The sequence below is a fragment of the Ctenopharyngodon idella genome, chromosome 5 (assembly GCF_019924925.1).
Source record: "Ctenopharyngodon idella isolate HZGC_01 chromosome 5, HZGC01, whole genome shotgun sequence".
Lineage (NCBI taxonomy): Eukaryota > Metazoa > Chordata > Actinopteri > Cypriniformes > Xenocyprididae > Ctenopharyngodon > Ctenopharyngodon idella.
The window spans coordinates 35560572-35575659 of record NC_067224.1 but is presented as its reverse complement, the minus strand read 5'-3'; the positions used below and the strand labels follow the sequence as shown (position 1 = coordinate 35575659).

General features: G+C 35.7%; 1 protein-coding gene across 2 annotated transcripts in view; it reads right to left on the bottom strand.

Annotated features, from left to right (window-relative positions):
* Positions 1–145: 145 nt before the first annotated feature.
* kremen1 (kringle containing transmembrane protein 1) overlaps positions 146–15088 on the bottom strand; it is a 73980-nt gene continuing 59037 nt past the window's right edge. The window contains exons 4-10 of one of the 2 annotated variants that reach the window (XM_051894184.1): positions 9574–9698; positions 8527–8680; positions 8330–8439; positions 7994–8216; positions 6589–6762; positions 5241–5325; positions 146–4921 (exon numbers count right to left, since the gene is read on the bottom strand). In XM_051894184.1, the coding sequence (XP_051750144.1) occupies positions 4765–4921; positions 5241–5325; positions 6589–6762; positions 7994–8216; positions 8330–8439; positions 8527–8680; positions 9574–9698 (1028 nt within the window). In that variant the 3' untranslated portion in view covers positions 146–4764. Of the gene's footprint in view, positions 4922–5240; positions 5326–6546; positions 6763–7993; positions 8217–8329; positions 8440–8526; positions 8681–9573; positions 9699–15088 lie in introns of both variants that reach the window. The other variant, XM_051894183.1, reaches the window with a different exon arrangement.

Below are 15088 nucleotides of genomic sequence, written 5' to 3'. Positions count from 1 at the left end.
TTGGAGTCTCCCGAAGGATCTAATTTGCATTGTAAATTCCCGCTCTCTTGCTCTCTTCTTACCTCTATGTAAATTATTGCATGTCATCATTAATAAAAAGGGCATTAGTGACAAACTCATGGTGTACAAAGCAACACGACAGGCATAAGAAACATGCATATTTATTTTTGCACTCGGGACACATTAAATAAAAACTACAAAGGTAACTTATACAAAAGATAGATTATATCCCATTTTACATCCAAAATAACAATAATTTATGGTATAAATTAAAATTCTCACTATTTTATTTACAATTCCATGAAAACAACATCTTTTTTTACTATCCCTGGAAGCACCCTTTCCCAAAATTGTAGGGATTCCTATGTTGGTTTCTCAGAAGGAAGGCCTACTGACATTGTGATAAACCACAGAAGGATATGACACTTTTTCCACTGCTAAAAGTGCTATGGCGTTTGGCTTTGCGATCTAAATGGATGTCTGGATTCTGCATTATTCACCAGCCTTTCCAGATGAATATGACCTTGTTAGATTTAACCTGTCACTTTGGGTTTGTCTCTCTCTCTCGCTCTGTGACCGGTGACACTTTAGTATGCATGGGCAGCCTCAGGCACTGCAGAGCTAAGGTTATGATGAAGTTTGCAATAATTAACAGAGTGCAGACAAATACACTTAGATTGAGGAAAAACTAGATGTTTGCACTAGAATTGGGTGGGTGGCCTGCTTAACTGAGGTCTCATGATTTGTTTTCTTATACTAGATATTGATTTTCAAAAAATGCAAGTTGTGATATAATCATATTTTTAAAAAGGTTGCCCCTAAAACATTACACAAGATAAGTACTTCGGTAATAAAGTGCAAAATGTAGTGATTTTGTTAATTCGTTTTTGTTGGTAAGTGCAGCATTAGTGACATACCCTCAAAAAATGCAATGCTGATGATCACCCGTGTGCCAGATTACATACTGAACGTTCTCAAAAGGATTTCTAAATGAAGGGCCTTTACAATATCACTAAAACTTACATTAAGTACTACTCACAGAACTAAGTACAAAATGGTTGACCTGTGACTGATGGCTGTGCAAGTGCTGTAAACCACAAGCTAAATGAACAGGATTGTTTGCTCAAAAATGAAATTTGTTTTCATATATACTTTTTTGTCCAAACAATGAAAATCATTTGTATGGAAGCTTGTTTCTGCCACTAAATAAAAAAAATAAAAAACGTAATTGTGACTTTTTATCTCACAATTCTTTTTTTCTCGCAATTGCGAGATTGCATCTCACAATTCTGACTTTGTCTCAGAATTGCAAGATTTAAACTCGCAATTGCAAGTTATAGTCAGAATTGCATGATATAAACTCCCAATTACATCTTATAAAGTCAGAATTGTGAGTTTATATTTCACAATTCTGATTTTATAACATGCAACTGCGAGTTATAAAGTCAGAATTAGGAGAAACTCTCAATTCTGAGAAAAAACGTCAGTCTGTTTTCCCTCACAACTGCACATTATAACACACAATTGCAAGTTTATATCACAATTCTGATCTCATAACTCACAATTATGACTTTGTATCTCACAATCCTGACTTTATATCACGCAATTCTGAATTTATCTCGCAATTTTGATTTTATATCACGCAATTCTGACTTTATATCACACAATTCTGACTTTATATCACGCAATTCTCATTTTATATCAAGCAATTCTGACTTTACAACTAGCAATTCTGACTTTGTCACGCGATTCTGACTTTATAATGCAATTCTGACTTAATATCACACAATTCTGACTTTATAACACAATTTTGACTATAACTCGCAATTCTGACTTAATATCACACAATTCTGACTTTATAACTGCCAATTCTGACTAGATCATGCAATTTTGACTTTGTATTATGCAGTTCTGACTTTATAACACACAATTCTGACTTTATAACGGAATTTTGACTATAACTCACAATCCTGACTTTATATCACACCATTTTGACTTTATATTATGCATTTCTGACTTTATAACTCACAATTGTGAGTTTATATCTCGTAATTCTGAGAAAAAAAGCCAGAATTGTGAGATAAAAAGTCACAATTACCTTTTTTATTTTTATTTTAGGGCAGAAACAAACTTACTTACACTTGGGTACACTGGGCCTCATTCATGTAATTTTTGAAAATGTATGAGTAAATTCAGAGTAATTTGTACGTAAAATGGACCAAACGCATCAACAACCTCAGATTTGATAGTTGAGTGTATGTTAATGCTTTCCAATCACTTGTAAAAAGGAGCATGCGTACACACTTGTTCACAATTTTAATTTTTAACTAAAATGAATTATTCAATGATAGTGTTAAGCTTGCAAACAAATACGATTGATGTAATCTATAATAAAAAAGAAAATGGATTACGCAACCGTTTTCAATAATTTTTGTTCACCCAAAAATAAAAATAATGTCATTTATTACTCACCCTCATGTCGTTCTACACCCATCACACCTTCATCCATCTTCAGAACACAAACTAAGATATTTTTGATGAATACGACAAGAATACTTTTTGTGTGCCAGAAAAACAAAATAACGACTTTTCAACAATATCTAGTTATGGCCGATTTCAAAACACTGCTTTGAAGCTTTACGAATCTTTTGTTTCGAATCAGTGATTTGGATCGCGTGTCAAACTGCTGAAATCACGTGACTTTGGCGCTCCGAACCACTGATTCGAAACAAAAGATTTGTAAAGCTTCGAAGCTTCATGAAGCAGTGTTTTGAAATCGGCCATCACTAGATATTGTTGAAAAGTCGTTATTTAGTTTTTTTGTTGCACAAAAAATATTCTCGTCGCTTTATAATATTAAGGTTGAACCACTGTAGTCACATGAACTGTTTTAAATACGTCTTTAGTACCTTTCTGGGCACTGAAAGTGTAAATTAACTTGCCCCACTGAGCCATCGGATTTCATAAAAAATATTTTAATTTGTGTTCCGAAGATGAACGAAGGTCTTACGGGTGTGGAACGACATGAGGGTGAGTAATTAATGACAGAATTTTAATTTTTGGGTGAACTAACCCTTTAACATTTGGATGTTCTATGCACCATGTACGTGTGTGGTTGGGAGCAGGTGTACATTTTTTTCGTACCAACTAACATTTTGAATAAATGAACACTTTCATGAATCTGAAAATTTACATCGGAACAAAAAAATGTTTCATGAATGAGGCCCAATGTTGTTTTGGATCCCACTGACATGGACTCAATGTACGGACAAAAACAATTAAAACATTCGTCAAAATATCTTCTCTTATGTTCCAAGAACGTAAATGCTGACAGAATGTTCATTCTCGGGTGGACTATCCCTTTAACCAGTTTGCGCGTTCCTTTGCAGGAGCGTCCTCAATCCTCGCAGCTAGCAGTGCAGTGATCCGCATGGTTTTTGGCTGGCTGGAAAAGTGCTTCAGAATGTGAGAGCTCAAGTTGTGGTGAAGGGGGAGAAAGAGCAAATTGTTTGGGAAGAATTTCAACACTGCCTCTGTTGAGGAGTGAAATGAAAAGGGGATGATGTTTGATTGTTCCCACATAGAATTACACAATGTTCATCACGATGCTTCTCTTGCTCAATTCGAAAACCTGACAAGAATAATATGCCACAATGACACCCACAGGACTACATTTATCTCGAGAATCCCCAAAAAGAAAAGCACTTCCTTAGTGCTTATTCTCATTTGCAATTCAATGCTCCAAAGGATCAATGCTTGTTTACATCATTGAGACATTATGACAGCTTAGAAGACAGACAAGTGTTTTTTTTTTTTAGTCCTGAAGGCACTTAAAGGCAATGCAGAAAGATCAAAACCCAACACAGATGACGAGAGAAGAAAGCGAGGTCCATAGGGATGTCTCAACTACAGCTCGTTTTGAACATTGCCCAACTTGTAGCAATTTCAGGCTTTGGTTCACCGAAGTCCATCTCGCTGATTCTCTCTCTCTCTCTCTCTCTCTCTCTCTCTCTCTCTCTCTCTCTCTCTCTCTCTCTCTCTCTCTCTCTCGAGACTTTTTTGTTGTTCACTTTGAGTCTGAATTGCTCTCGACATGATTGTGACATCAATCCTCCACCGATTCAGCCAGCTCTCTTACATCTGAAGAAAGGAGTTCTGTGCTCCTCAACAACAGGTGACCTACATTATAGGTTAAAGAGTGAGTGAAAAAGAATCGTATCTCTCCTCCAGAGGGGCTGGTTGGGCACCGTGGCTTTTTTTTTTTCTTTTTTTTTTTGGTTATGTAAGTGGTTTTGTCTTTCAGTGTGCTCCACAGGGAGTCTCACGCTTTCTTTAATGCAGACGCTTATCGGTTGATCACTTCTGTGAAAGCAGAGAAAGAAACAGCTGGGCCACTTCATCCATTTTTCGCCAACGGTCATTAAGTTTGTTTTGGTCTGTGGCAAAAGAAACATCCCAGCACTCCTTTGCTAATCAAATCTCTTGGTGTATATGTGCACCTGTCACATGATTTGTGACTGGTTGAGATGCAAATTGAGAGTAAGCGCATCGGCCAGCGGCATCAAGCTCTTTTTGCGCAGTTTATTTGTTTCTTACCAACAAACGATCGGCACGTATAGACTGGGCCCTGCGCTGGTCATTTGAAAGTGAAGTAGGGATCGGTCGGGTCCCTTTTCATAGCCCAGCAGCAGAAGACCAGCATTGCGTACAGTGTGTGCATCTTTTAGGGGGCTAAAGCAGCCATAGAGGTCAGAGGCGTTGAGGTTAGTTTCCCACGAGAGGGCTGAGGTCTCCATGGTGGTTCTTGAGTTTCTTCTTAAACAGAGAGATGGTGGAAGGTCTGTAGAAGATGATCCATGGTTCAGACGTAGTGCTCTGCGCACACGAATCTGACCCGCTGATTGACGGGATGGACGGTGATCTGAGAGGGGGCGACAAAAACAAAAAGACATCAAACTTTTATGTATGCTTCAATATGCCTGGTAAAAACCAAATGATATGCAAAATGTGTAGGCGAACATCCATTAACAGCAAAATGGACACTATAAATCTGACAACAGCACAGTGATAAAGCAGCAAATCAAAGCACGACTTCCTTGTAGTTGAACCTGCAATAAAAAACCTTCTATGGGGAGATAAGCTAGTCAATTCAATCATCAACATCACCACAGTTCTTTATAGTGGCATGTCAAATTGAAGAACTTCATAAAATATATTTATTTTGTAGCATATATACTTACTTTACAGTAAGATGCAGGAGCAGCTTAGCTACCATGGCTATGACTGTTAGCGTTAGCAGAGCAGCTAATGCATAGATGGTCCACACTGTAAAACATGACATGTTTATTAGTGACAGACAGTAAAACTAATGCAGCCTCATAATTACAGTTGTACAAAAAGGTAAGGTTATCACTAGCGAAAACTCAAGTACTAGTATAAAGAGTGGCTAGCTTTAGAAATGTAAAGCACAGAGCTAACATAAGCTAAATTTGAAAGCTAACAATGCACATGAAAAAAAATGCACATGATTCGCCAGCTCCTACATTACAGTAATGTTACTACTGTAAAATCATAATGTATTAATATGGGATCTCCCAAGGAAGCTTTCAGTCTTTTTGTTAAATATATCTTTTAACAATGGTGGCTAATGCTACTACAGTAACACTAAATGTAGCAATATAATATTTAATATATTTATTGATGGTTTTCCTGCCAATTTTGTAAAGCAACATTGTGTAAATTGTGATGATTTTAATGAACTTTATACTTGGCCATTCAGTTCCCAAAAGACTGAAAGAAATGTTTTCAGAAGTTGCTCTGTGGCATTTTTCATATATACAAAACATTTAATCCAATGAATTCTACTGTTGAAAAGCTTGGGATTTTGATTTTGTTTAAAATGTTTTAAAAAGAAGTCTCTTATGCTCACCAACGCTACATTTATTTTATAAAAAATACAGTAAAAACAGTAATATTTTGAAATATTATTACAATTTAAAATAACTGTTTTGTATTTGAATATATTTTGTAATGTAATTTATTCCTGTGATGCAAAACTGAATTTTCAGCACCATTACTCCAGTCTTCAGTGTCACATGATCCTTCAGAAATCATTCTAATATGCTGATTTGCTATTAGTTCTATGTATTATTATGGATGGTTATATAAGAGCATATAAATCAAAAATATAAAATACATTTTTTCCTTCCTTGTCCTGATTTTTTTAAACTAGATTATATTTTTAGTTCTTACATTAAATTAATTTCCAGTATACTTGGAAACAAATTACTAAGCAAATGTATAAATATCAAAACATATATTGAATCTGAAAAATACAGGGATATCATTTTTAAGCATTTTGGCAGCAAGTATGGTTACCATGGTAAACTTTAGTAAGAGTAAGGTGATAAATCACCCTTTTTTTTGTTTAAGACAGTATGCAGTGAAATTGTTACGCATTCTCACCAGGCTATCAGGCTACGTCTAGTTGGTGATGATATCTAGTATACAAAGTAAGAACTGAAGCATAATGAACTGGACACATACTGGTGCTGTGGCCTGTAGTCCGATCTGGTCCTTGCCACTGACCTGGCATGTTTGCAGGACTTGATGTGATTACATAGTACAGGAGGGAGGATTTTCCACTCTGACTGGTATTTGATTTTGCTGTAGTGCTTCCTGTATGTGGCCGCAATGTACTAGTGTCCTCTTCATCACCATCAGCATCCTCTTCCACAGGTCTGACTCCTTGATTTCTAAAAGCTGAGGGGAATTAATATGTTGTGATGTGAGCCAATGAAACACAAAACAGAACCCAAAAATTCCTTGTTAAGATACGCATCATCTGATTAAAATTCATAACGTCTCTTTTGACGTCCTCCCGGACATTACGGAGAGAGATTTCTAAGCTCTTTCAAAATAACATCACGTCTTTCATTCGGCGTTGTAGACGCAGATATAAACGCAGTATGTGGTGTTTGAATCAAACTCTGCCTGCAGGGAAAAAAAGGCTCTGTGAATAGTGAAAGCCAATTTGCTTCGCTGACCTTTTCTTTCAGAAAAACCTTTTTCCATTTTATACTTCCCACTCCCTTTTATTCTTCCTCAGATTGTGGTTATTGAACTCTGCCTCCCAAAACAACACAACAGAAAGTGGCAGCATGTCTGAAAATTGTATAGATATGACAAAAAGTGTCCAGAGAGCACTGCTTACACATAGTGTATTTAGTGACATCATTTATGATGCCTAATTTTAGAGTTATGTTGTTTTTAGTCTGTGTCTCTTAGCTTTGAGGCCATTTATGTGCTAGTGTAGTCATAAAGTCAACAAAATACACTATTCAAAAGTTTGAGTCAGTAAGATTAAAAAACAATTTTTTTAGGTCTCTAATGCTCACCAAGCCTGCATTTATTTGATAAAAAATACAGTAAAAACAGTAATATTGTGAGAAATTCTTTACAAATAACTGTAAATAGTTGTAAAGGTAAAAAATAGTTGTAAAAGTTAAAATATTTATATATATATATGTTATTTATTCCTGTGATGGCAAAGCTGAATTTTCAGCATCATTACTCCAGTCTTCAGTGTCACATGATCCTTCAGAAATCATTCTAATATGCTGATTTGTTGCTATTATCAATATTGATAACATTTGTGCTGGTTAATAGTTTTGTGGAAACTGTGATACATTTTTTCAGGATGTTTTGATGAATAGAAAGTGAAAAGAACAGCATTTATTTATTTAAATCTTTTGTAACATTATAAATGTCTTGTTAAAGTGTTATTTTTCTATCAATTTAATGCATCCTTACTGAATAAAAGTATTGACAAAAAAAAAAAAAAAAAAAAAAAAAAACTCTTATTGACTCCAAACTTTTAGAAGATATGTGCATTTCAATTTCTCACTTTTAAATGTAACATTTGCAGTGATATGACCACATATAAAAATGGACATTCAAATGTTTCCAAATATAAATCAAAAGAAATTCTCACCATGATAAAGAACAGAAAATCCCTGTGCCTCATTTGTCCTATCCGAGAAAAAATACAAAATGACGAAGTCTGCAGTGATGTTTATGATGTCCCGAGGTGGATTGCGGCCATCAAATCGTGCCACCACCTGATTGGAGTAGCCATCCAACAGTTCCACCATATCAGTCTGGTCCACAATATTGAAGAAAGTAAAGTTGAACAAAATGACGGAAGCTCCTGGAACCTGGAAGAGCAACATGACAAAGATAAGACCGCTGTCAGTATGCCAGATACATATGATGTGTTTTGGCTCTACCAGGCTCTCTCTCCATTAGGATATTAAAACATTAATTGTACCTGAATGGTCCAGTAGCAGACCCTGCCAGGTTTGTATTTGTCTGGGAAGTCAGGAGAGTAGATTACTGCAGAGGGCGATGTGTAGTTTCCTCCACAAGCACCTACTTTTGCTATAGGAGAAAAGTGACAGCTTCAGTTTTTTCCTTAACTTGGTCATCCTTGTCTTTTGCACAGGTAATGAGACTATTAAAACTTACTGTCGAAGACTATGACACGTCCGTCGCCTCCACATGGCTGGGTGTGGTCTCCAAAACACACATGGTTACACTCTGTGCTCGGAGCATCACCGTGACGGTGATAATCAAGGTCGTTGCCACAGAAACAAGCATAGCCTGATTCCATACCAGCCAGCTGAAAAAAAGATGCAAGAAATAATCAGGGACTCATAATTCTCTCATACCTGGACAATCCAAGGGTGCAGGCAATCAGAAAAGCAAGCAAAATACAATATATATTATTGATTTCATCCCACACAAACAGATGCAGCACATGATTACATCTTGAACAAATATTGATTTTTTTTTTTTTTTTTGCTGAGTCATTAACTGTGGAAAAAGGACAAAAATCATAATTCTAGGGAAAAGGTTATGCAAGTATTTTTAAATGTATATATATTATATATATTTTTATAAATTTATATATTCTCATTAGATTTTCATTAATATAATATAGTATAAATGTATAGTAGTATATCACATGAATGCTACCCTATTATATAAATACTAATATATATATAAAAAACATGACCATATATATATATATATATATATATATATTATATTATATTAATGAAAATCTTATGAGAATCACCATTAAGAACAATGGAAATTACAAAATAAATAAAGCTTAATCTAAATTTTTAAGCTTAATGTTTTGTTTTTGTTAAATCTTGCAAAAATTTAGACCTTATGCAAATATAATTTCTATTTAATTGAATTTATTTTGATTTTGGGATTAAATGTGACCTAGACATGTTTGTTAGATTCACCCATAAAAAGGTAACTAAATAAAATCTGACTGGACGAGCCACATTCATAACTGTTGTGAAGTAACCAATATCACCACGTGAGTGACCACACATGATTCTATATTAATGTGCCAAAACGTAGTGATAATAATGAATTATATGGTAGGCATCTTCCACCTCACCAAACAAAACTCTTTAAATGTGGTATAATCACTAAAATGCATCATTCTGTTCTATCACTTGCTATTGATTGCATTTCCCATGGTGAAATTAGTACCTTGTATCTTTGGTTGCGGCAGAAGCTGATGCAGTTCTGAATGGTGAGTTTATTGGAGGTCTGATAGCCTCCGGACAGAGGTGCTGGATCGCCGCTGTCCTTAAAACAGCCCAGATTACCAGGCACTGAAAGAGAAAGAGAGGGAGATTTATCACAAACAATGCAAACATATATTTATAATAAAAAAATAAAAAAATTGAAAGCATGACATGGGCATATTGGGGCATTATGCCCATGTAGAAATTTAGAAACATCGGCCGCTAATAAATGTAGTAACAGACACACTTGCAAATCATTAACTTCCCTCTGCCGGTAAATCGTCTGGAAACGTGTCTTAAAGACTGAGGTGTTTTATGAACTATGATTAAAACAGCACGCATGGCCCGAACAGTGTGAGAACGGAGAGTGCTGTATTCGACTAAACCTCATCTTAAGGGAATGCACAGATGGGTTCTGGGGGGTTTGTTAATTATGAACTGAATGAGGTCTCAGGTGAGAGAACACAGAGGTATGAAAGAAAGAGAGAGACAGAGGGTGTTGGAATCTAGAAAATGTCTGAAAGTCCATATCAGTGCCATTAAGTGAGTGATTGTCTACATGACACAACTAGAAGTCAGCTCTCCAACCTGCTAAAGACCATCTTAAACCAGCAAGTTCAGTTCAGTTTTTTTTTCAGCATATAGAGACTTGGGAGTGCAAGGAGATATAGCAACTAGGGCTGGGCGTTATGGCCAAAATATTATCACAATACTTTTTTTTCCATATCATAAGATATCGATATTTATCGCAATATTCATTTACCATTAGTGGGGAAGGAAATCCTTTCCACATATTTGTTAGACCTTGAGAATGAATGTAAACTTGTTTGTTCACAATTAAACTCCACAGAGTAGCTACCTTTTAATTTAGGGCCCCATGAAATCCATTTTATTTTTTCCCTAAATTCTGTGTTTTCCATTTTATTTTTTGGGGGATTCTGTGTTATATGATTTAATACATATTTATATAAACTTTAACAATTTAATCATGCAAATGTAATCAAATGAAAATATAACAATTAATTTACAACAAAACATTGCTTTTTTATTTTTTGTCAAATAAGATGCTGAACAACAGAGCTGTAAAAAGATAAAACATGGATGAAAAAATATCTTGGTTGTATAATATTCCTTACAAATATTATTATTATTATTATTATTACTTTGAGAAGTACATTTTAGTATACAGTAGTGATATATTTCTGTCAATTTCTTGAAGTTAAACTGAACTTTTATTTTGACGGTTTGTCGTGAAGACCTTTTAGTTTTAGTTTCAGTTTCAGTGTGTATTTGATGGTAGTTTTCTCAAATGAAAAGCTTGTGAAGTGACTCTCAAAGCAGCTCTGGAGATAAAGTTCATCTGTTCATGTCCTCATATATTGAGACGACAGACGCTGAAAACTCTGTGAATATCACGCTGAGATGAAACCGTGCCGTTTATTCACACAGAAACACTCAGAAATCTCTTAGTAGCGACATGCACTGACTGGCTAATGTAGCGTTTATTTCTGCAGTGCGATAAGCTGTTAGATTAATCCATATCCAGTAAAAATGTTCTGAGCTTATTATCGTTATCGATGTAAATTTTTATCGTTATCTCAATATGATATCATTTATCGCCCAGCCATAATAGCAATCACCCAGAAAAATCTACAACTGCATAGCAATGTGCTAAAATCATTCAGAACACACTAGCAACCACACAGAGGCATTCAGCACACACATACATGCCTTTTATGCAAAAAAGGAATGGATGATTGGGATTTGTTTGTGTGAACATAAGTGTATCTGTTCTATCGGAAGAGTTTTGAAGAACCATCTAGATGACAGTGTACGTTAAATAGTGAAAGGTTTGATTGCAGACTGGTGATAAAGATTAGAAGAACCGTCTCAGACACTCCAGAACTCTCCAAGAACACATCTCAGCACAAGTCAGCACTTGCACAGGCCTTGTTCCGCTCACTGGATACAAAGAAAAGTTTTGTTTTCAAAGGGATACACTTTGGGGCCAACTCAGGCCACACACACACATGTCTCTGTGTGGGTGTAAAAGTGTTTTACTGAAATATTTTATGCTGTTTGATGAACAGTGAAATTACAGCAGGAAAAGTTTAATAATGAAGTTTATGCAGTCAGTCAAAACACAAACACACAGATTAACTACTACAACAGATCGTGACTGTAAAATTCATCTCCACATAAACAGATCTCGAGGGGGTTTGATGAAAATAAACTGAAACAAAGTCATTATTAAAGGCAATGTCAGCTTATAAATACTATTTAAGGAGGACATACTGTAAACTTTTATAACATTTTTCCCCTGAAATCAATCTTTGTTACAATTTCTTGATCCAAAAACATGACTGTTTTACACCATCTTTGAAATTAAATAGGTGGCTTACTTTTAAGAAAAAAATCTATATACAACACTAACGTGCAAATGCTTGGGGTTGGTAAAATTTTACGTTTTTGAAGGACGGCTCTTATGGTCACCAAGGCTGCATTTATTTAATTAAAAAAACAGTAAAAAAAAAAGTAATATTGTGAAATATTATTATGATTTTAAATAGTTTTCTATTGTAATATATTTAAAAATGTAATTTATTCTTGTGATGACAAAGCTGACATTTTAGCATCATTACTCCAGTCTTCAACGTCACATGATCCATCAGAAATCATTCTAAGGGTACGTTTACACGACAACAATATGCTTAAAACAAAGAAGTTTTTCTTTTGAGTTTTCCACGTACACACAACACCATTGTCAAAACGATCCCCATTCACATGAATCCATGAAAACGACTAAAAACGCTGTATTCTGCTGCCAGGCCATTAGATGGCGATAAAACACTATAGACAGAACATGTAATACGCATATGCATGACGTCATCGTTTTCTCAGTTTCGCGTTTTTGTTGTTTTCACAGAGACCGTTTTAAAAACCTTGCACCTTAAAACCAGTTTTCAAAAGTTTGCGTTTTCAGGCACCCAAAACGCCGTTATGTAAATGAACGGCCAAAATGGATAAAAAGTTTTCTGTTTTTAGTTGAAAACGGTGTTGTGTAAACAGCCCCTAATATGCTTTGATTTGGTGCAGAAAAGTTTTCCTTTGCATTATTGCATATAGCCGACAAAGTTGTCAAAACATTCCCCGTTCACACGGATCTGCAAAAACGACAGAAAATGCTGTATTATTCATGACAGGTCAGTAGTTGGCGATGTCACTTTGTAAACAAACATATAACACGCATGCGCATGACGTCACCGTTTTCACAAATTCACATTTTGTAGTTTACAAGGAGACGATAACGATATTGCTTTCAAAAACGTGTGTTTTTTCAGGCCCCCAAAACACCGTTGTCGTGTAAATGAACAGCCAAAACACATAAAAAGTTTTTTGTTCAAATTAATGCCATTGTAACATCATTAATACAATATAGGGCTTTAAAATCGGTTAATTGCAATTAATTGCATCCCACAGACATATATATAATATACATAAATGTCATTATGTGTGTGTGTATTATATATATATATTATGAAACACAAACTTTTATGTTAGATGCGATTAATCGATTTTACAGCCCTATAACTGTGACATATGCCATGACCATTTCTTTTTTGCCTCTTAGTTTCCTTAAACGGTCTGGGTGGATTATGGAGGGAGTGAAATCTCATCAGTATATAAAAAAAAAACAGTATACTAAACATCTAATTTGTTTTGTTTGACGGATTGTGTTGCATAATACAAAAGTTGCACTTTCACTGAAGACAAATTAGCCTCTAATTTTAAAAGAGTAAAGAAAATTCAGTTTTCCTTTGTATGCAAATATAATATTACTCAAAATGACTATAACATAAATGTTAGCTATACACTATAAGTAATTCAACAGACAAAGCCTTTGCAGAGCCTACAACTTTCCTGCTTGTCTAAACACAGACATGTTCAATATAATCCACAGTCTGTTCCTCTTATTAATCAGAGTGTAAAAAAACCACCACAAACTGCAGTGCAGCGTGTTCCTCCCCCTCATAAATCTGGAACAATGTCCACATGAGTGGTGTTGAGTCAAACACGGGCCTGTTCAAGTGGACTGGATCTGAAGATGATCCATTGCTGCCAGCGAGGAATTTCTGGGTGGAAATTAAATGGAAGACTGTATGTAATTATGATCATTAGATAGAGGACAAAAGCCTTAATTACACTGATATGCTTTTACAGAAAACAGAAACTCATTTTTCACTCTCGGATGCCTGGAGAAGAGGGGGGAAAAGAGAATATTTCTCTTGGCTGTTCCTTTGCCACTTCAATGGCAATAGCTCTGAACTTGAAAGCAGGACATTCTGCTCTCCAGGGCTCATGCAAGATTAAAGACTGCAGGTCTTCTGCTTCTGACAGAGTGATTGTACTTTACCATCAATTTATCTGTCCTTAACCTCTCATCACGCACCGGGTTTGCTTCCCCCCGCACAAAAAAGGACTCATCTCTTTCACCGACACAGCTGCTGTTTTTAGGCAACGCCATGTTTTTTTAGTTAACTTACCTCAGAAAACTTCAAAAGAGATTTGCAGAATGTACCTCATGCAGTTAAGATGTGCTGAACAAGGGTAACAACTGCAAATATCCATGCTTTAAAAGTAATACAATCGACTTCAAAGTGTAGAGTGGAATTTGAAGATTTTATAAGGCGCTTGGCTGGCGAACGCGATGGCATTACGTGTGCTAATGTGCCTCGTTTAGACTGGCTCGTGTCCAGATATGGCTTTCAGGAAACACACACTTTCACAATGGAAAGATGCAACACGTGCGCACACTCACACACATCTATTTTTTACAGGCCTGCATCTGCATCTCAACATGGAAAGAATTGGAGTCTTAAATTAAACGCACTTGGGAATGTGGCTGGTTCCACTGTTGAAATACATAAAATTATTAAATACTTCACAAAAACACACTGTGATATTTGATACTACGCAGGCCCGTGATGAAATATCTATTCAGTGTTTTCTTGAGGTTGCTGGTTTGATTGGCGTTAGGGGCAGCCAAGGAACACTGATGACATTTACAACTGTGCCCTTGAGCAAGACACCTGAGTTAGTTCACAGTAAATCACTTTAGAGGAAAACTATCTGCTAAATGACAACTAACAAAAGAAAGAAGAAAAGTCACTCTGCCTTGATGTACAGCTTATCGGCATGGATCGCAACAGTTTGAAAAACACGAGATTATGATCTCATTCCAGCAATGACTTCTGATTGTTTGAAAAATGGCAGTGACCTTTTTATATTGCAAGTACAGCTGTAAAGCTAACACACAAATTTAGTGTTACTCTATCATGGTCTAACGTTTTTTAAATGTTACTACTTGATCCAGAACGTTCAGAGAACATTCATAAGATTCAAAGATAGCTAGATGCAGATTCAAGGTGCAAGATATGACACAACAGCTGAAGAGGACAATGTGTATCATCTCTGAA